Source organism: Podarcis filfolensis, assembly GCF_964270895.1.
Source record: "Podarcis filfolensis genome assembly, chromosome: 6".
Lineage (NCBI taxonomy): Eukaryota > Metazoa > Chordata > Lepidosauria > Squamata > Lacertidae > Podarcis > Podarcis filfolensis.
In genome coordinates, this window is record NC_139609.1 from 5,658,050 (window position 1) to 5,676,283 (window position 18,234).

Below are 18,234 nucleotides of genomic sequence, written 5' to 3' on the forward strand. Positions count from 1 at the left end.
ACGCTTCAGGTTACAGACTCCGCTAACCCAGAAATAGTACCTCAGGTTAAGAACTTTGCTTCAGGATGAGAACAGAAATCATGCTCCGGTGGTGCAGCAGCAGCGGGAGGCCCCATTAGCTAAAGTGGTGCTTCAGGTTAAGAACAGTTTCAGGTTAAGAACGGACCTCCAGAACGAATTAAGTACTTAACCCGAGGTACCACTGTATATGCTGCCTTTCTGCCTAGGCACCAAAGGTGCTTTATAATTTTAAAGTAGTAAGGTGAATGAAATAATATGCTCTTCAGTGCTCTTCAGAGAATGTAAAAAAAAAAAAAAAAGGTAAAGGACCCTGGATGGTTAAGTCCAGTCAAAGGTGATTATGGGGTTGCGGCGCTCATCTTGTTTTAGGTCGAGGAAGCTGGCATTTGTCCACAGACAGGTTTCCGGGTCATGTGGCCAGCAGGACTAAACCCCTTCTGGCGCAACGGGACACCGTGACGGAAGCTAGAGCGCACGGAAACGCCATTTACCTTCCCGCCGCAGCAGAACCTATTTATCTGGCTTGCTTTCAAACTGCTAGGTTGGCAGGAGCTGGGACAGACCAACGGGAGCTCACTCTGTTGCGGGGATTTGAACCGCTGACCTTCTGATTGTCAAGCCCAAGAGGCTCCGTGATTTAGACCACAGCGCCACCCACGTATGTATGGAGTTAATTTCATTCTAAAGTGAGCATCGTAAAGCCTCCAGGGTACACATGCAAATCAGAGGTTGGCTCATTAGGGCAAGGTATTGGTGGTTACAAAACCACAACAAGAATACCTTCATCACAACCAGCAAAAATGTCAGAAACCTGTGAGCAAGCTTTCTGAGCTGTCCAGAATTCTTCAAACTAGATGATTATGAAACAAGTGGGGTCACGGGATAAGAAAGCTGGGAATGAAGTCTGCAGCTTATTAAAATGATCAAATGCAAGAGGAGTTGTGCACAGGAATAAGTTTAGACTCTGCAAAGCGCTAAACAAATTTCAGGTTGCGGCATAGATTGCTGAGTCGAAGGAACAGTAATGGCTACCCCCTCATTCAAAAAATCTAAAAGTTACGGAGTGTGACTTCGAAGATGACCAGACCCATAATGTTTCATCTCGCTCTATTATTATTATTAAGAAAAAATTGTTAAGATCTCCAGACCTTAACCTTAGGGATTTCTCACTGAGAAGATTGGAAAAGTTTGCCTTAAAAGCTGCCCAGGATGAGTTCTTTCCTGCAATCTGCTATTGTAGTGGGTTGCTGCATGAGGTCTAGTAGGCTGAGGCAGCAACTCATAAACTTGAATACAGTTGGAGTTATTTCTGAGTGAATGTGCATAAGATTGTGTTTATCACACAGGCCCAGCAAGACTGGTCAACTTTGCCCATGAGCTGTGTGTGTGTCTTACAACACTCTCCTGGATCCAACACACAGCAGTTCTGCAGCAGGAATGTTGATGTAGAAAGGTTGTTTTTTTTACCAAAAATTATATTAAAAGTTGGAAAACATCTAAAAATAGAAAATTGGAAAACCACTGTGCTATACTGTCCTGTAAACAGATAGTTGTGGGATTCTAGTCTAGTCTGTTTCTGTACCCGGTTCCCAGTTAAGTTTTAAGCGATCCTGAATTTTAAGTACTGTATTAACTTTTAATTCTTTTTATTATTTCCTCATATAAAAATGGGATGAAAATAACAGAGACAGCTATGATATGTTTAATTTGGCAAATGGAAACTTAATAAAAATTATTGGGGAAAATAATAGAGACAGCAGTGCAATCGTGTACATGTCTACTCAAAAGTAAGCCTTGTTGAGTTCAATGGTATTCGCCCTCAGGTAAGTGTGTATAGGATAATATCAACTGCAAATTTATATGAGTACAGTGTAGCTGAAAATAAACTTGGCTTAACTAAATTAAGACAATTAAGGAAAGTACATGACAGTTCTTTACAACAGTCTGTTTATGATCCCTAGATTTATGGCTTTGATTTTAACAGCATCCTCCCCACCCCCTCTGTCTCCCATTGTGCAGTTAAACCTGTTTGCATATGGAATGTTAATTTTTAGCCTTTTCTCTTCCTAGTGTGTACTTTGTAGAGACACTTGTTCAGCCCCAGTTCACATTACTCACTATTTGTTTAAGTAGGTGTGTTGTATTCTTGCATTATAGCATTTCCTGAAGTTGATTAGAACTGCTGTTGCCTCTGGTTGGAGTGATTCAGATCCACCCTTTCACTGCTCTTTTAACCTCACTGAATGGGCGGACAGGGCAGATAAAAGGTAAGCGCTCCATGCAAGAACAGGAGGCACCCAACTTGAATCCTGAGCTACGTATGGGTTTCGTGAGAACTAAATGCAGCTGTTTTCAATGGGACATATTTCCTGGGAACTTGCAGCTTTCATAGGCCAACTATGCAGCCACTCAGGGCGCAGACTTCAGAGGGGCACAGTACTGACTTTTGAGCGACACAGTTTTATACAGATTCGTTTTGTTGTTTGATAAGATATAACATTTATATTTTGAATAATTTTATTTTTTTTGAAGTAATGCATTAGAAGTATTTTTAAATGTAATTACAATTCACAAGGTTGTTCCAAACGATCTGTGTGCTGAAACGTTCCTCTTTTGTGTTTGTGAAAGGGAATCAAAAGTTTGTTGCGTTACTCTTGCAATCTAAAATAAATCCAGCAGTTTCAAGTTTGGTGCTTTTCATTTTTTTCTACAAGACACCTGTTTATGAAAATTGAAGTTGGCAATTTTGGGGGGAATGTTGGTGGGGGAAGTAGTTAGCCTTGATTAGGGCGCAGAATAGTCTGGCAGCGGTATTACTTATGAATACAGGCACTGCCAGAAGATGAGCTTGGGATAACTCCGTTGGTATGAGCCTCTTAACCTCAGGGAGCCTTATTCTTATACGGGCAGGAGAGAGTTAAAGAGCAACTCGGCGACATCCCCGCCCCCTTGCCAACGCACAAGTACGTGCAGAAGGGAGGGGCGTGGGGGAAAAAACGGAACGTCACATAGCGCAGCTTTCTATTGGTTGAACGAACACGACTCACACGCTCACTCGTCCGCATTGAACAGGCGACGCCGCGGCTTCTTTAAGATACCCTACGCTCTCGCGACGCCTTTTACGCTTTAAGGCGCGAGAGCGAGCGTGCGATTGGTCTTGGTCCGGGGAAGGGCGTGGTCTCTCCCGGACGCTTCCATTGGCCGGCGGGTGCGCGCGGGGGCGGGGGTGGAGGGAGGGCGAGCTGGGCGAGACCATGTTGTGCGTGCGCACGGGGGGCGCGCCTCCGAAAAGGGTCGTTGGCGGCGCCGGCAGCAGCAGCAGCGCCGGCCGGCCCAGTGAGCGGGGATGGCGCGCGGGCGCCCGTGGGCGGGTGAGTAGGAGAGCGGGCTGCGGGAAGGGCGCGCGCGGCGGAGAGGAGCCGGGCCCGGCGCCCTCCCCCCCTCCTTCCCCTCAGCTTCCCTTCGCGCCCTTCTTCCCTAGAGGGACCCACAGAGGGACCCATCCATGTGGCAGGAACGGGGGGGGGGCGGCGGAAAGGGCTGGAAGGTCTCAAGCGCCTCGTAGGTAGAGGGGCTCAGCTCGCCCCCGCTGCCATAATTGGGGAGGGGGGACGTCGGGGGCTCCGCTTCTCCGCGCAGGGTGTGGAATGAAAAAAGGAGGGGGGGGAAACATGCCCCCTGAGCATGTGCCGAGCGCATGTCTCCTCAGAGCGCGCGCAGCAACGCTCGTGGGGCGGGGGGGGGGGTGAGAGAGAGTATATATGGTTTAAAAGTGTGTCAACTGGAAAGCGTTTGCTTTTAGAAAGAATTGGGCTGTGGGAGCCGGTTTTTTGTTTTTCTTCTCAGAAACTGAGCAGAGAGGGCTTAAAATACGCTTGCGCGCCAGAGAGGAAAAAATTGTATAAAACCAAACAACAGAAAAGTTAAAGGGTATCTCTCGATATAATGTTAAAACGGTGAAAACTGAATAAACTGGAAACAGAAATGAAAGCGTCCACCTGCTCACAGAAATAATATTAATAATAATACCAATAATAATATATATCATAATAATCACTTAAGGGATAATAACATAAATGTCACTTAAGCTTCTCAGGCATGTGCCTCAGCTGAGAAGGTCCTCTGGTTGCTGCCCACCTGCACCTGCCGAAGCAAATTTTAAATACATGGGCATAAGACATAGATGTGGGACGTTTTTGAATGCTCAAAAACCAGTTTTGAAAACGCTGTTCTAATTGGCAGAAGCTTTTTGGCACCGATATTTCTGGGTCAAGTGTAATGAGGTGTGATGTCTGTACATTACCGGAAGCAGCCTATTGTTAATTCCCTTTTCTAATCCCACAGAGTTCCTGCCGGTCTAGAAGGGATGGCGTATATGTGCTAGGGAGCGAGATTAAATATTTTGGCATGAACTGCTGTAAAGCTGTGAGAATGCTACAGAGAAATGTTAGAAATCTTTGCACCATTGAAACAGGAACGACTGATTTTGGGCCCACATTATATTTTCTAATAGAAAGAAACATTTCTGTTTACATATTCTAATTGCAGTTCCACACAATCTGGCCTCCTTCAGTCACTGTTTTATACAGGGTTATCAAGAAGTACATATCACGTAGAGAGTTCAGGTGTACAGAAGCACTGAAGACTGACTGAAAAGCCTATCCATTTCCACACAGCGACATCTATTTTTATTCAATTTTTATTCTTCCCTCTTGGATTTCAGTCTCATCAGATCCAGCATTCTTCCTCTTCCCCTGGCTTTAATGGCAGCATTTCCAGTGTGCCACCCCCCAAATGATTATGAGAGCATACAGTTTTGCTGTAATTTTAAAAGAAGCCTTTTTGTACTGAAAGTTTAGTGCAGATTGTTTGAAATCAATGTGGATTTCCCCTCCTCTCTAAATTTTAGCATAGATCTCATCTATGCAAGCCTTGTTCTTTTAGCAGTTATTAATATTAGATCCTTCAGTAACTTGTCTGGAAATTAGATAGGTTTAGAAATAAGAGAGCAGTGCTAGGTAGCATCCCCACGCCCCCCCCCCTTTGTATTGTAATTCATTCTTTTGGAAGAGTTACTTTTGTTCATGGTTGCTGAACCATGGGAGAGAGAATTTTATCTCTTCCTAAACTTAGGAGACTGGGCTATGCTGTTGCAGCCATTTCACCTGTATGGGAAGATGGCATATCTTGTATTATCATCCTGGTGAGTGGTAAAAGTCTGCACAGTTTGAATCTCTTTAATGTGTATGAGATTAACTGAGAAGAACCTGCCCAAAACTGAATATGGTTTTATTTAAAAGAGGGGGGATTTTAGTTGAAAGATGCCACAGAACCAATTCATTATAAAATGCCCTTGGGAGCCCTACAAAAAAAAAGGGGTGATGCTTGTACAGTGGTATTCAACTTGAAAAGGTCTAGCAATTTTCCTTTTCCTGTTTCAAACAAGAGATCCTTGTTTCCCATTCCTGTACCTCTTAGTTGTCCATTGCATCTTATTTTGCCCTCAGACATTGGTAGTTTAAATGTAATTATCTAACCTTATCAGTTGCCTGTGGTCTGAAGCGTAAGAAATAAGCAAGGCGGTGCTCTAAGGAGTTTACAATCTGAATTTTGCCATTAGTTGCGGTGGGGAGGGAAGAGACTCTGAGGGAACGGTGAGTACAAATGTATGTAGTTTAGTTTACTATGAGTCAGTAGAGGTTGAAGACTTTGAAATAGAAAACTCTACTAATTGGGTGAATTAGGCTGGCAAAAGATGGCACAATCATATTCCTGCACAGCAGTTGACTGCCAGCTCTTGTCTGCAACGTCTACAAAGATGTTTTGTAGGAAAGCCGTGTAGCCTGTTCTTAGATTGACAAACTGTGCAATGTTTCTTCTCAAGGTTCATTTTGGAATGACTAATGTCACCACCTCCCTTGGTCTTTGGACACGTTGCATATAATTCCTGAAACTGCTGTGTTTGCTCATAGATGCACAAACATTTTTTTCATCTGACTGGCTTAGTTTTCAAATTAAGTGTTAATAAGAAGTAGGAGTACCCTTCAGTCTGTATAATGACAAGTGGAAGTGTATCTTTGCTTAGTAATAACACTCAGCTGAAAATATCTGTTCAGCTTTGTTCATTTGGGCTTTCAAGCTTATGGGTGAGCTCTGGGACAGCACAGCTGCATATATATTTATTCTTATTCTTATTTCAATGCAGCAGCCCTTCAGAGCTTTCTCTCCAGCTTCCTGTGAACAGTGCTTTGTGTCCAGAACTTGGTTGAAAAATAGAGACAGTCCTGATATTCACACGATTTGCTCCAATGTTGAGCAAAACATATCCTGCCTAACATTCAAATTTCAATCTGAAGACTTAGGGGGGAAACAATTCTACTGTTCTCTATATTAAGTTGTCTTGCTTATTGTGTGGAAGAGCTCCATTAAACTATGAACAGCTTTGTGGGTTGATGGTGGGAGTGTTTTAGTACCGCAAATGTAAAATGCTTGATCAGTAGTTTAAAAGTTCTTTCTCTACAGCTTTCCTCCCAGAGAAGGAGCCTTTGGAGCCAAATAATCTTTCTTGTGTCCTCAAGTCTTTCCTGTTTGCTTTAGGGGCTAAAAGACATTTCCTTGTGTTGTTTGGGAAAGCCTTAATGTCCTAGGGATCTTTCACAGTGGGCAAGGTAGTATTTCCATAGTTCAGAAACATCCCACACCTTCTTGGTTGGGCAGAATGTCCTGGGAATCTAGGCAGATAAGATCATAGCTTGGATTGTTCAACCAAGTAAAATAGTAATCTTTCACCAGTCTTCCCTAAGTAAATTGGATATCTTGTTTTCCCTCATTTAGAATGCTACATACTTTTCTATTTGCTCCATCCCAAAATGATGGGGAGATTAATTTTCCTCACACTTACACATCACTGTTAGTAGTTTCTGAATTCTAAAAATCAACAGAAGAATTCATGTGTCATTCAGTTCTCCATATTGCATAGCAAGTAGTGTTCTGGCAAGTTGTTACCTGAAAATCTGAAGAAATCAACCTTTTAGTAGATGCTGGATTTAAAAACTGGCTGTTTCTGCCGATGCACACAGTGCAAGTACTAGAAATCAGTAGCATATGTTCTGCAGGTATAGGAGATCATGCCTAAGGATGTGAAATTCAACTGTCTTTAATAACTCACAGGTGTACCAGAAGCTGCAATGGCAACATTTGGTCAACTGAAGCAAAGATGGTACTTGTACACTGCCTCCCGCCTTGCTTTGTGAGAGACTTCCTGTAGCCTTTGGAAGAACGCATCAGGAGAGGACTACTTGTCATCATGAAGTTGAAACAACGGGTGGTGCTTCTGGCAATCCTCCTTGTCATCTTTATTTTTGCCAAGGTTTTCCTCATAGACAACCTGGACACTTCAGCAGCTAACCGTGAGGACCAGCGTGCCTTTCATCGTATGATGGCGAGCCTGCGGGTGGAGCTGGACCCACGACTTGACCACACTCTGCAGTCTCCCTGGGAGATTGCCGCCCAGTGGGTGGTGCCACGGGAAGTCTACCCAGAGGAGACGCCAGAACTGGGGGCAGTGATGCATGCTATGGCTACAAAAAAGATAATCAAAGCAGACGTGGGCTATAAGGGAACCCAGCTGAAGGCGTTGCTCATACTGGAAGGTGGGCAGAAAGTGGTCTTCAAACCCAAGAGGTAAAAAGGTCATACAGTGACTGGATGAAATACATTGAGTGTTCCCCTTTCCCCAACTCCATGACTTGCTTTGGGGTTTCCTAAATTGGGAGTACTGGTTATCATTCTCCAATGGATGGGTAAAGACAGATCAGGGAAATGGATAGATAATAATAATAATAATAATAATAATAATAATAATAATAATAATAATAAATAATGTATACCCCACCCATGGCTGGACTTCCCCAGCCACTCTGGGCGGCTTCCTAAAAAAATATTAAAAATATTAAAATACTGTAATACATCAAACATTAAAAGCTTCGCTAAACAGGGCTGCCTTCAGATGTCTTCTAAAAGTCTGGTAGTTGTTGTTCTCTTTGACATCTGGTGGGAGGGCATTCCACAGGGAGGGCGCCACTACCGAGAAGGCCCTCTGCCTGGTTCCCTGTAACATGGCTTCTCGCAGTGAGGGAACCACCAGAAGGCCCTCGGTGCTGGACCTTATCAAACTTTTCACCACATAGCACATGTATGGGAAAAGTGGGATTTGAGGTGACCATGCTAGTGTCACCTTTCCTTTTCCAGCCTGATTGGCTATGCCCAATATTGTTCCAGTGTTACAGAGCTAAGTAAGAAGAAGCTGCAAGGAAGTGCCTATCCTATTGCCTGTGAGAATCGGCTCTTATCTTCCTGGCCTGGAATGTGGACCATACAGCAAGTCCACTGTCAATCAGTAACAGCTCTAGTTAAAAGCTTCCTTGCATGTGTGGCCATGTGATCAGCTGCAAGGGAACATGTCTCAAGTAATGTGCCATCTTGATTCAGAAACTCAATCTGCTTGAATTTTGCTTCTGTAGCTTAAAGGGAAAATCTAGCATTATGACCCAGATTGTCTGTCTGCTTGCAATTTTTAGATATGCCAGAGACTATGTGGTAGAAGGAGAGCCGTATGCTGGGTATGACAGACACAACGCAGAGGTGGCAGCCTTTCACCTGGACAGGTATATAAATGTCTTCTTGGAAATGGATAATAAACCTATAAGCACCTTCTTTAAGCTCTGAATAGAAATTTTGTTTTTAATTGAAAAATTGTGAGGAAATAATGGTTTCCTGTTCTGTACCTAATTCAGTTACAGTGGTACCTCAGGTTAAGTACTTAATTCGTTCCGGAGGTCTGTTCTTAACCTGAAACTGTTCTTAACCTGAAGCACCACTTTAGCTAATGGGGCCTCCTGCTGCTGCCGCGCCGCCGGAACACGATTTCTGTTCTCATCCTGAAGCAAAGTTCTTAACCTGAAGCACTATTTCTGGGTTAGCGGAGTGTGTAACCTGAAGTGTATGTAACCCGAGGTACCACTGTATATTGTCATATGAGTGCAACAGGCCGTCATGGTTTTCTTAAGTAATTACATTTCTAATGGGAGGTTCAAGCTGTTTCTCTGAGTAGGGCCAAATTGCTGAAAATGAGGCAGGCCTGTGGAAAGTAAACATTGCTTCCAGGTGACTCAGGCATAGAAACTGAAGGTTGAGATGACTAATGTAGGTATATTCAAGCAAGCAGGTGGTTTTTGTGTGTGTGTTCCTTTAAAGTAGACTGGTAATGTTTGTAGACTTGCTTGTAAAGCTGCACTGAAGCAGTAAAATTTCAGAGCATGTTCTGAGGGCACATGATGCAGCCATTTCTCTGATCAGTGCCTGAATGGAATACCATTTGGGAACCTTAAATATGCCAGCTTGACTTCCGTTATGGATGAAGGATGGGATACAAATGTACTAAACAAACCTTTGTGGAGGAAAATATTTTTTTCTGAAGAAAGATTCCCTCCCCCCTCTCATATTTTTTGCCTAGTCCTTCTCACAAATGTCAAATGAATCCAAGCATTATTTACTTGAGGACTTTATTTAAAGCAGTATTTGGGGGCAGAACACTGTGTACAGCCGCTTCAGGCCTGGTCCCAACAGCTAAACAATTTGTTTTGAAGCTCAAACCATTTTTACAGCCTAAGAGCAAATCCACTATTGTTCTGCTCTAACCCTGCTTTTCGTACTGAGCACCACCCGCCTGTGAAGTGTGGATGGTGACCCTGCGTGTGCAATTTTGGAAGTTTCAATGCAGCTGCCATGATCTTGAAATTGCCAGCCTCTTTCATAAAGTTTTTTAATTTGTGGAATTTTCTTCCTTAGATATTTGAGAGGCGACTGGATTGTTCCATATTGTCTCACTTACTTCTTACTTTTCTTCTCCAAACAGAATCTTAGGTTTCCGACGAGCCCCTCTAGTGGTTGGTAGGTTTGTGAATCTCCGCACAGAGATCAAACCTGTTGCCACAGAACAACTGCTAAGTACATTCTTGACATTAGGTAGGTGACAAAGTATATTTCATGAAGACCTCTAAAATAAAATTGAAAAAAATCCCAGCAAGGGGCTTGTGGAAGTTAATTGCTGTTGGGAAAGCAGGCCTAATGTTCTGCAAGCCCCTTAGGCTCAGTAAGATACAGTACAGTGGTGCCTCGCAAGACGAAAATAATCCGTTCCGCGAGTCTCTTCGTCTTGCGGTGTTTTCGTCTTGCGAAGCAACCCCATTAGCGGCTTAGTGGGCTTAGCGGATCAGCTGATAAGCGGCTTAGCAGATCAGCGGCTTAGCGGATCAGCTGTTAAGCGGCTTAGCAGCTTGGGAAAAGGGGGGGAAAGGAAAAAAAACCCGCAGGAACTCGCAAGACATTTTCGTCTTGCGAAGCAAGCCCATAGGAAATTCGTTTTGCGAAGCACCTCCAAAACGGAAAACCCTTTCGTCTAGCGGGTTTTCCGTCTTGCGAGGCATTCGTCTTGCGGGGCACCACTGTATTCCTGATTTCTTGTGCTTAGGAGATTGTGAGTGTGTAGCGGGTTTGTGGGTTTCCTTCCCCTCATATATACAAATTCTTCCTCTTCCAGTGTGCATTGATATTAATACTATGATAATGTATTAAAGTTACCTCTGGTTGTAAATTCTGGTTTGACACCCACACTATGATTACTATGAACATGGGTAGAATCTAATACTTTGTGCTAAAAAGAGAACTCCTGATCTCCTAACCACAGGGGATTGGAAACAGCTTTTTCTGGACTTAAGTCACAGATGGTTCAGTGTGAAGGATTCTTATCTGAGAGAATATTCTGTTGAGAAGCAGTCTTCGCCATTGCACTTCTTTCTCTGTTAATTGGGTTAGTAGTGTTCAATGGTAATGTCAACAGATAACTTAGAAGCAGCAATTCATTCTTAAAAAACCCCCTCATTTTAAAAGCAATGAAACTGCTATAACAAGTATCAGGAGGGGCGTTGCACAATTTGAGATCCCTGGCTTTGTTTATGGAAATATGTCAGAAAAATACATTAATTTACATACTTCAAAGAAAGTATCTGCTTTTTCATTCAGCTGGGCCTTTAGTTAATCATGAGTGGAAAGCTGGCTTGCTGTTTGCCTGAAGACTTTTTTCAGCACATTGGGGTGAGGGAGGAGAGAGAAGCCGAGTTTTCTCTTGAGCAACTGAAATGGGTTAATTTTAAAACTTAGAGATGTTAAGGTATCTCCTAGAAAGCTTCTGAAACATCTATAAACATTTTAATACTATTATATCAACTTGACAAGAGATTGGTTTTTGCTTCTGCTTTCTTCTAAGGAAATAATACTTGCTTCTATGGAAAGTGCTACTATTGCCGGGAAACAGAGCCAGCCTGTGCTGAAGGGGACACCATGGAGGGGTCGGTCACGCTATGGCTGCCAGACGTTTGGCCGCTTCAGAAGCATCGACACCCATGGGGCAGAACGTACAGGGAAGGCAAGCTGGCCAGGTATAGAGCAAAATACTGTTTTTTTCTTTGCCATGTCTCTTGGTCAGTCCAGGGAATGGGCAATATTTGTAGATGGAAAGGAGGGTATTGGCCAGTTTTCCTGAAACTCTGTTACAGCTGAGGCTTTCAAGAATGGTATATTTTGTATATGGATTATATTGTTATAGCCCCTGAAGTTATCTGGTGGAGAAAGGATTCTGAGAATGTTGTGCAAAGGATGAAGGGTGCTGGGAGTACAGATGTGAAGGATTTTAAGAGATGATGGGAAGAAACAATCCATTTTGTTCTCTTTGTTTTTCTTCCCGAAGAATAAGTAGAGTTTAAGTTCTTATAACTTAAATTAACTGGGTATCAGTTATCTGTGTATATGTGCATAGTGTACAGTCTAATGTTTTGAGACCTGTTTCGTTTGTAACAGTTAGGCTTATTTCTGCATGTGAAGTAAACTGTGCTTACAAGAACACATTTTGTTGTTCCCTACTAGGCAAAGACAAATCAGCCTTGCCATGTTTGTACATTTTCATATATAATTCTGTTCCATCCCATTTCAGCATTAATCTGTGGTAATTCTTAATTTGCATTTGAATATGTGTTTCTTAATGTATTTTCTCTCAAAATAATGCATTTCTAAACCTATTTTACAAAAATACAGTTTAAAATATGTCGGGAAATTCAGGAAGTGTGAAAGATGGTGGTTATGCAACTTCCACTTTAGCCTGAAATATGTAAATCAGGTGCATCAGAATTTGCAAAGTTTGAATTTGTCCAGCATCCCTATTCCACATCCCTTTCTCAGACTCCTCTTTTGACTATGATTGGTTTTGTTCATCTTTAGTGATTACATCAGTACTTTAATTTGGATTCCTGATACTCTTGTTTCCATTAAAAATAAATAAATCCACTTCTACCTGCCACTCGTGCTTGGGTTATGGCTGAAAACCATATCAACAGCATCTGCTGTTCACTGTAACGTTACAGATTTCAAGTTCTCCTTTGTGATGTTCTCTCACTTTAATGTTCTCTCTGTAATGTAATGTTCTCTCACTTTCCTTACTGTTTTTCCTCAAATATTACTGCACCTTGCAGAAACAACCAAATATTGGTATGCACTAAGCCTTGGGCAAAATAAGGCAATTTGTCCTCTTTTTGTGAATTTGCCTTGAATTATTAAATGAGAACAGAATTGTCAGAGGGGAAGGTGGATGGAATTAAGAGCCTAGGTTAAAAGAGGAGATATAGTAAGAACCTGTGAGGAAAAGGCAAGCTGGTATTTAAAGGCAATTTCCTCACACACCATAGTGGGAGAATATTGGCTTGAAAGCTAACTGGACATTCACCAGGTAGGCACTGAGCCAGTTTGACTAGCTTGGCAGTTATATCAGTCTGGACCCTATTTTTCAGATTATGGAAGTTTCTCTTTAATGCCTCTGACAACGCATGGATATATTTTAAATGAATCATAAAGCTTTCTCCATGTCTGATTGCAGGTGGGAATATGATGAGAGCTACTGTGATGCTGTAAAGAAGACCTCGCCCTACGACTCAGGCCCGCGGCTCCTCGATATCATAGATACAGCCATCTTCGATTATTTGATTGGGAATGCTGATCGACACCATTATGAAAGCTTTCAGGATGATGAAGGGGCCAGTATGCTAATTCTACTTGACAATGCCAAAAGGTGGGAAATGTGTCAACATCTGTGAAATTTCTCCAAGCTAAATGACAGCCCTAAGGTTAGGAAAGATTTGCATAAATTACCATTGTACTGTGGGCGCTCCCTAATGCAGCTTTGTCCAGCCTAGTTCCCTCCAGAGGTTTGGGGGCCACATCTCTCACTTTCCCTGACCATTAGCTATGCTGGCTGAGGCTGTTGGGAGTCCAAAATGTATGGAGGGCAAGAGGTTGGGCAAGGCTACCCTCATGCTTTTAAGGTAGGGAACCAAAAGTGAAATTTTGTAAGCCTGCTATTGCTAATGCATCTGATTCCCTTTAAGTTTGTGGGTTAATTGAAATGTCAGGGACTGCTGAAGTCCTTAACTCTGTGGTGTGGAGTAGGGTAGAATTTTCCAGCAACTTCACTGAATTTGTATCTATTTGTTTTTCAGCTTTGGGAACCCTGCCTTGGATGAGAGAAGCATTTTAGCACCTCTTTATCAATGCTGCATGTAAGTAAAGGACAAATAAGTTAATTGATCTTTTATACTGTATGCACCTTGCAATCCCTGCCCCAAACATCCTGGGAGTGTGCAAGTCTGACAATCCAGTGCTGCCTCAGTGCATTAAGAGAATGGTTAGGATAATTGAATAAAAATGCACGTGCTTTGCAGACTCTTACTACAGTGTCTTGATGATCTGCAACTTTCGTTTGAGACTGAGATGCTGGCTGCACATTAAACTTGTCACATCAAAAGAAGCTATTCCTCTGAACCCCTAGGATCAACTAGCTGCTAACAGAGAGATAAGACAGGATGGAGCAGCTCTATGATCTCCCTCCAGCTTTTTCTTCCTGTCACTGAGGGAGTCTTCAGAATTGTTTGCAGTCAGAGCCTGGCTTTACATGTAGCTGCTTTTCATGTGACAAGAGTCACATGTTGTCAAGCTCTGTGATTCCATCTGAGCCATCTGCATTACATGTAACTTAAGCTTTTGATGAGAGAAGTGAAGAAGTAGCTGCAGGGAGGAAAGAAAGGCAAGAAGTGCAGTAATTAGTAGACTGAGTGGGCTCAAAGCTTTAAACTTTAAACAGGCGTGTCTGAGGTTTTTTGGCCGTGGGGGAAATCAATTTCTGAGAAGTGCTTTAGTATGCAATATCATTATCATTATTTTATCTGTATTCTGCCTTTCCAGAGTTAAAACTATAGGCGGCTCGCAACATAAAAAGATTTACATAATTAGAAGCCAAAGTAGTAGTAATAAGCAATAAATAAAACACACCCAAAAAGTACACGACCAAATTGAACAATTTTCACAGAAATATTCAGGTGTAAAAATAAAGATACAGAAAAATTGTATTCACAATAGCAACAAAACCCTCTAAACAATACCCTAACCGAAGAGTGCACACGATTCCTAGCTTGCTTTTATTTTTATTTTTTTGCATAACCTCCAGTCTGAGCTGCAGCAGGAGAGGCTTGCAATACAGTTTTAACTTACCACCTCCCTCATGCCCTACACCACTCCTTACTAAATGTCCACATTATGCAATTATGAAATTCAAAATAAAGCTTTCAAATTGAACAACTTTATATAAAATAAATATTTATGTAGATTATTTGCACAACTCATTTTCTGAGTAGGTCTTCTGTATTTATTGCATGGGTATTTTGCCTTTTCTCCAAGGAAGATTTTATCTTCTTGTTCCTGTGAGGTTAGGCGGAAAAATAGTGACTGGCCCAGGATCATCCAGTAAGCTTCATGACTGAACCCAAATTTTCCCATTCCTACCACCCTCCCCCCCCCCACTACACACTACTTTGTTCAGAGTGTTTTATGCAAAATATGAGCAGCTTTGCTTATAGTTCAGTGTTACCATCTTGTGATATACGCGTGTGGACAGGCCCAAGTAGACTGTGTCCCTCATCCTGAAGTCTGCAATCAAAACTTAGGTTTGCCATACATTCTCTCATTTCTTTTGCAGTATTCGAGTCTCCACATGGAACAGACTGAACTACCTGAAGAATGGGGTGCTGAAGTCTGCCTTAAAAACTGCCATGTCTCATGATCCTATCTCACCAGTTCTGTCTTCCCCTCATATGGATGCCCTGGACCAGCGACTCCTGAATATCTTGGCTACAGTAAAGCAATGTACAGACCAGTTTGGACCAGACATTGTACTGGTAGAAGATAGGATGACACTTTCCCATTTGTAGCTTCAACAGGTGTTGGAGCAGATTTTCTCTCACTATTTTTAAGAAAACAATACGAAAACAGCACAATTGGTTTTGCATGGCTGTGGGCAGGATGGGCTGGAACTGAAATGCCAGACTTCCTGAATTGAAGGAGAAAGCAGCGTCATGATGGTTTTGCTGAAGACAAAGAACTTGCCTTCAGGTAGCCCCACATCATGTTTTGGATGTCCATTGCTGGCAGTGGATGTTACACTGCGAGCACTCCTAGATTTCTTAAATAAGAAATTAGAAGCAGGCATTAAGACAGACTGATTCCAGAGAAGAGTCACAGTCCCCTCACCTAATCCAAATATGGTTTCAAGATTATAGCCCAATTCATAGTTGTAAAGAATGGGCTGCCTGTGCTTCCTTGCTGGCTACCTAAAAAGAGAGCATGAAGACAAGATCAGTTGTTGAAGGGATCCCTTATTGCTTCTCCTGACCCTCATGCATCTCATGCATTTTTGGCTGGAATTTTCTCAAGAGCTCCAGGAAGGATTGTGTTATTGTTAGCAGCATTAAGCAAAATCCTTTAATTCCAAAATGCTAAGAAGAGAGACTATTTTAGATTGCTAATTTAAATCTATACTCCATCCACAAGGCTGAAAGGATTCAGGACTGCACGATGCTGCAAAGACTCAACCAGCCATGAAGATCAAAGATTATTGTGCAAACCATTGTTTTGTTACCACACAAGGATTCTTGCCAGTATTCTACTGATACGGAATAAGCCTTGTGGTTTTTTAAAGCAGCAGATACAATTGAACCAAATAATTATTCTAAAAAGTAGGAATGACTGAGATTCATTGTGTTCTCTCTGTATTGACACCCCTTCATGAGACGAGACCAATGGGGTTTGTTGCTAAAGTTTGCAGTTACGGTAATTTAAAAGATGGATACCACCAGAGACTGAGCAATGGAATATTTTCTGACTGGTGTGTCACTGCTTTTGTAAGTAGTTGCAGGTTGTGTGCCAGACGGTATACTTAACAGTATCCTGTCATTTTTCAGGGCTGAGCTGAACTTAAAAGCATTTCCAGTAGGCCTTTTCCAAGTGGCAGAAAGCTGCTTCTTCTGAACTGTCTACTGGCTTTTTGACCATTAGCCTGGAATTGTACAGTGCTTCAGGAAATTTTAGGTGACTTTTTGAATGATAAGCCCGATTTTTCTGGAAATGATACCCATCTACCATATTGGAGAGTAATTTGTAGAAGTTTATCCCATGTGTCAGCTTTGACATGTAGCATTCTTAATGCATTATTCAGCAGACTTTATCAGAGACTTTATCAGATTAAAGTTCCTGGATTGGATGCATTGGAAGCCATGTGAAACTAATTTAAAGGCAAGGTTTGACTTTTTCAGTTAGCTTTAGTTTTTTTTTGCAAAAGCTTCAACTTTCTGCTTCCAGAGTAACAAATGGCAAGGGGATGCATTTTTTTCTTCTAAAGTATTTTAAATATTTTGTTCTTAGTCCATGTCAGTAACTGTCTGAAGGCAGTTGCCTAAACTGCAACCTGGCCTAAAAAGCAGTGGCAATCCCTATCTGTTGCAAGCTATCTACTTCAACAAAGAGAACATTGACAAATACAGTGGTTTCTGTCAAGCTGGCTCAGCTAATCATTTTGAGTTTCTACAGGTGATGTCAATTTCTACCATGAGGGTCCCTGGCTACAAAAATCTTTTTGAAACATGGCATGAAGGTGTGATCAGGTCAGGTACTAAGGTTAAATTCCCTGGACACTTCCAACATCAGCTGTTGCAATTATGTTGTGTGCAGGAAAAAAATGGAGTAGTACAATTAGTGTAGTACATCCTCTTGCAGCTCGGGTGTCTCCGTATTTATCTTTACACAAGCAGCAGCATACCAGTATGAAATTAAACAACTTTTCAAGCTGATGAAGACTCATTTCTGTGCAACCAGTAACAGAGACAGAATTAGCTTTGAAGCACCAAAATATCTGAAGGAAGTACTACAGTCCTCTATCTTTGCCTGATTTGGCAAGTGTGTAGAAGAAACCACACATTTGTATTTTGGAATCTGATGAACTGGAAATGTCACTTAAGAGATTAAAAAAAGAAACTAATTTATTAAGAAGTTAACTTATTTATGTAGCAGCTGGAGCAGAGTGCACACACCTCTTGGACCTGCCAGAAGGTTGCCTTTGGGAGTGGCTGCAAATGGAAACTATTGGAAGAAAAGAACTCAATATAATCTTGATTCTGTTATGTGTTTTCCCAGGTTCAGACTGCATAAATAAGTATTATGTGAATAAATTTTTTAATAAAACTCTGGGTTGGGGTTTTTTGCTTCTCACACCATGCTAGTTTCAATGGCAACTTACCTAGCTCTTTTTAGATAGGAGTTGCCAACATAGGATAGCGTGCAGTCTTAACGTGCTCCTTCTGATGTTGCCTTTTAGTGGTGCAGGAGGTATGGCAATGTGACTCCTTCACACACTAGTATTGATCCAATTTCTGCCAGGAGTGGCAGAGGCGCTCTGTCGCTTGAATTAGAAACTGCAGTTTCTGTGGTCAGGATCTACCTTAAAGAGCTAAGAGTGTGCCAAGAGCCTCCTTTGGATGTAGAAAAGATGGTGTGCAACATCAGCGCCCACAGGCCTAGTGTAAGAACTAGAAGTTTTTACTTCTGCCTTTGTACCGCCAGAGCATTACTTAGGCTTCCTGTACTTTAGGCTTCAATTACCATCTAACCTACTGCCTCCAGAGACTCAGAGCTGGTGATGGAGTTCCAGTGTTATCAAGTAACAGAAGAAGGACTCATTCTTCAGTCGCTACCTTGTACTGTTGGATGGATTCATCAGTTCAT

At 42.1% G+C, this 18,234-nt stretch overlaps 1 protein-coding gene across 4 annotated transcripts; it reads left to right on the forward strand.

The window, feature by feature from the left end:
• Positions 1-1,497: 1,497 nt before the first annotated feature.
• On the forward strand, positions 1,498-17,694 carry FAM20B (FAM20B glycosaminoglycan xylosylkinase). 4 transcript variants are annotated; one of them, XM_083621638.1, is made up of 10 exons: positions 1,498-1,711; positions 1,779-1,844; positions 2,179-2,288; positions 7,192-7,704; positions 8,601-8,687; positions 9,938-10,047; positions 11,348-11,519; positions 13,007-13,198; positions 13,626-13,685; positions 15,158-17,694. In XM_083621638.1, exons 4-10 carry the CDS (start codon positions 7,328-7,330, stop codon positions 15,387-15,389), a joined length of 1,230 nt encoding a protein of 409 aa, XP_083477764.1. In that variant the 5' UTR covers positions 1,498-1,711; positions 1,779-1,844; positions 2,179-2,288; positions 7,192-7,327; the 3' UTR covers positions 15,390-17,694. The 4 variants fall into 4 exon arrangements, with proteins under 4 accessions (XP_083477764.1, XP_083477763.1, XP_083477765.1 ...); XM_083621637.1 differs by lacking the exons at positions 1,498-1,711; positions 1,779-1,844; positions 2,179-2,288 and adding an exon at positions 3,148-3,392; XM_083621639.1 differs by lacking the exons at positions 1,498-1,711; positions 1,779-1,844; positions 2,179-2,288 and adding an exon at positions 3,506-3,582.
• Positions 17,695-18,234: the final 540 nt, after the last annotated feature.

What these genes read in the sequence shown, in the direction of transcription:
- FAM20B (XM_083621638.1), top strand. Translation starts at nt 7,328, where the DNA reads ATGAAGTTGAAACAACGGGTGGTGCTTCTGGCAATCCTCCTTGTCATC. An exon ending in AAGTACATTCTTGACATTAG is followed by an intron (nt 10,048 to 11,347) that starts GTAGGTGACAAA and finishes CTTTCTTCTAAG; the next exon opens with GAAATAATACTTGCTTCTAT. An exon ending in CTACTTGACAATGCCAAAAG is followed by an intron (nt 13,199 to 13,625) that starts GTGGGAAATGTG and finishes TTTGTTTTTCAG; the next exon opens with CTTTGGGAACCCTGCCTTGG.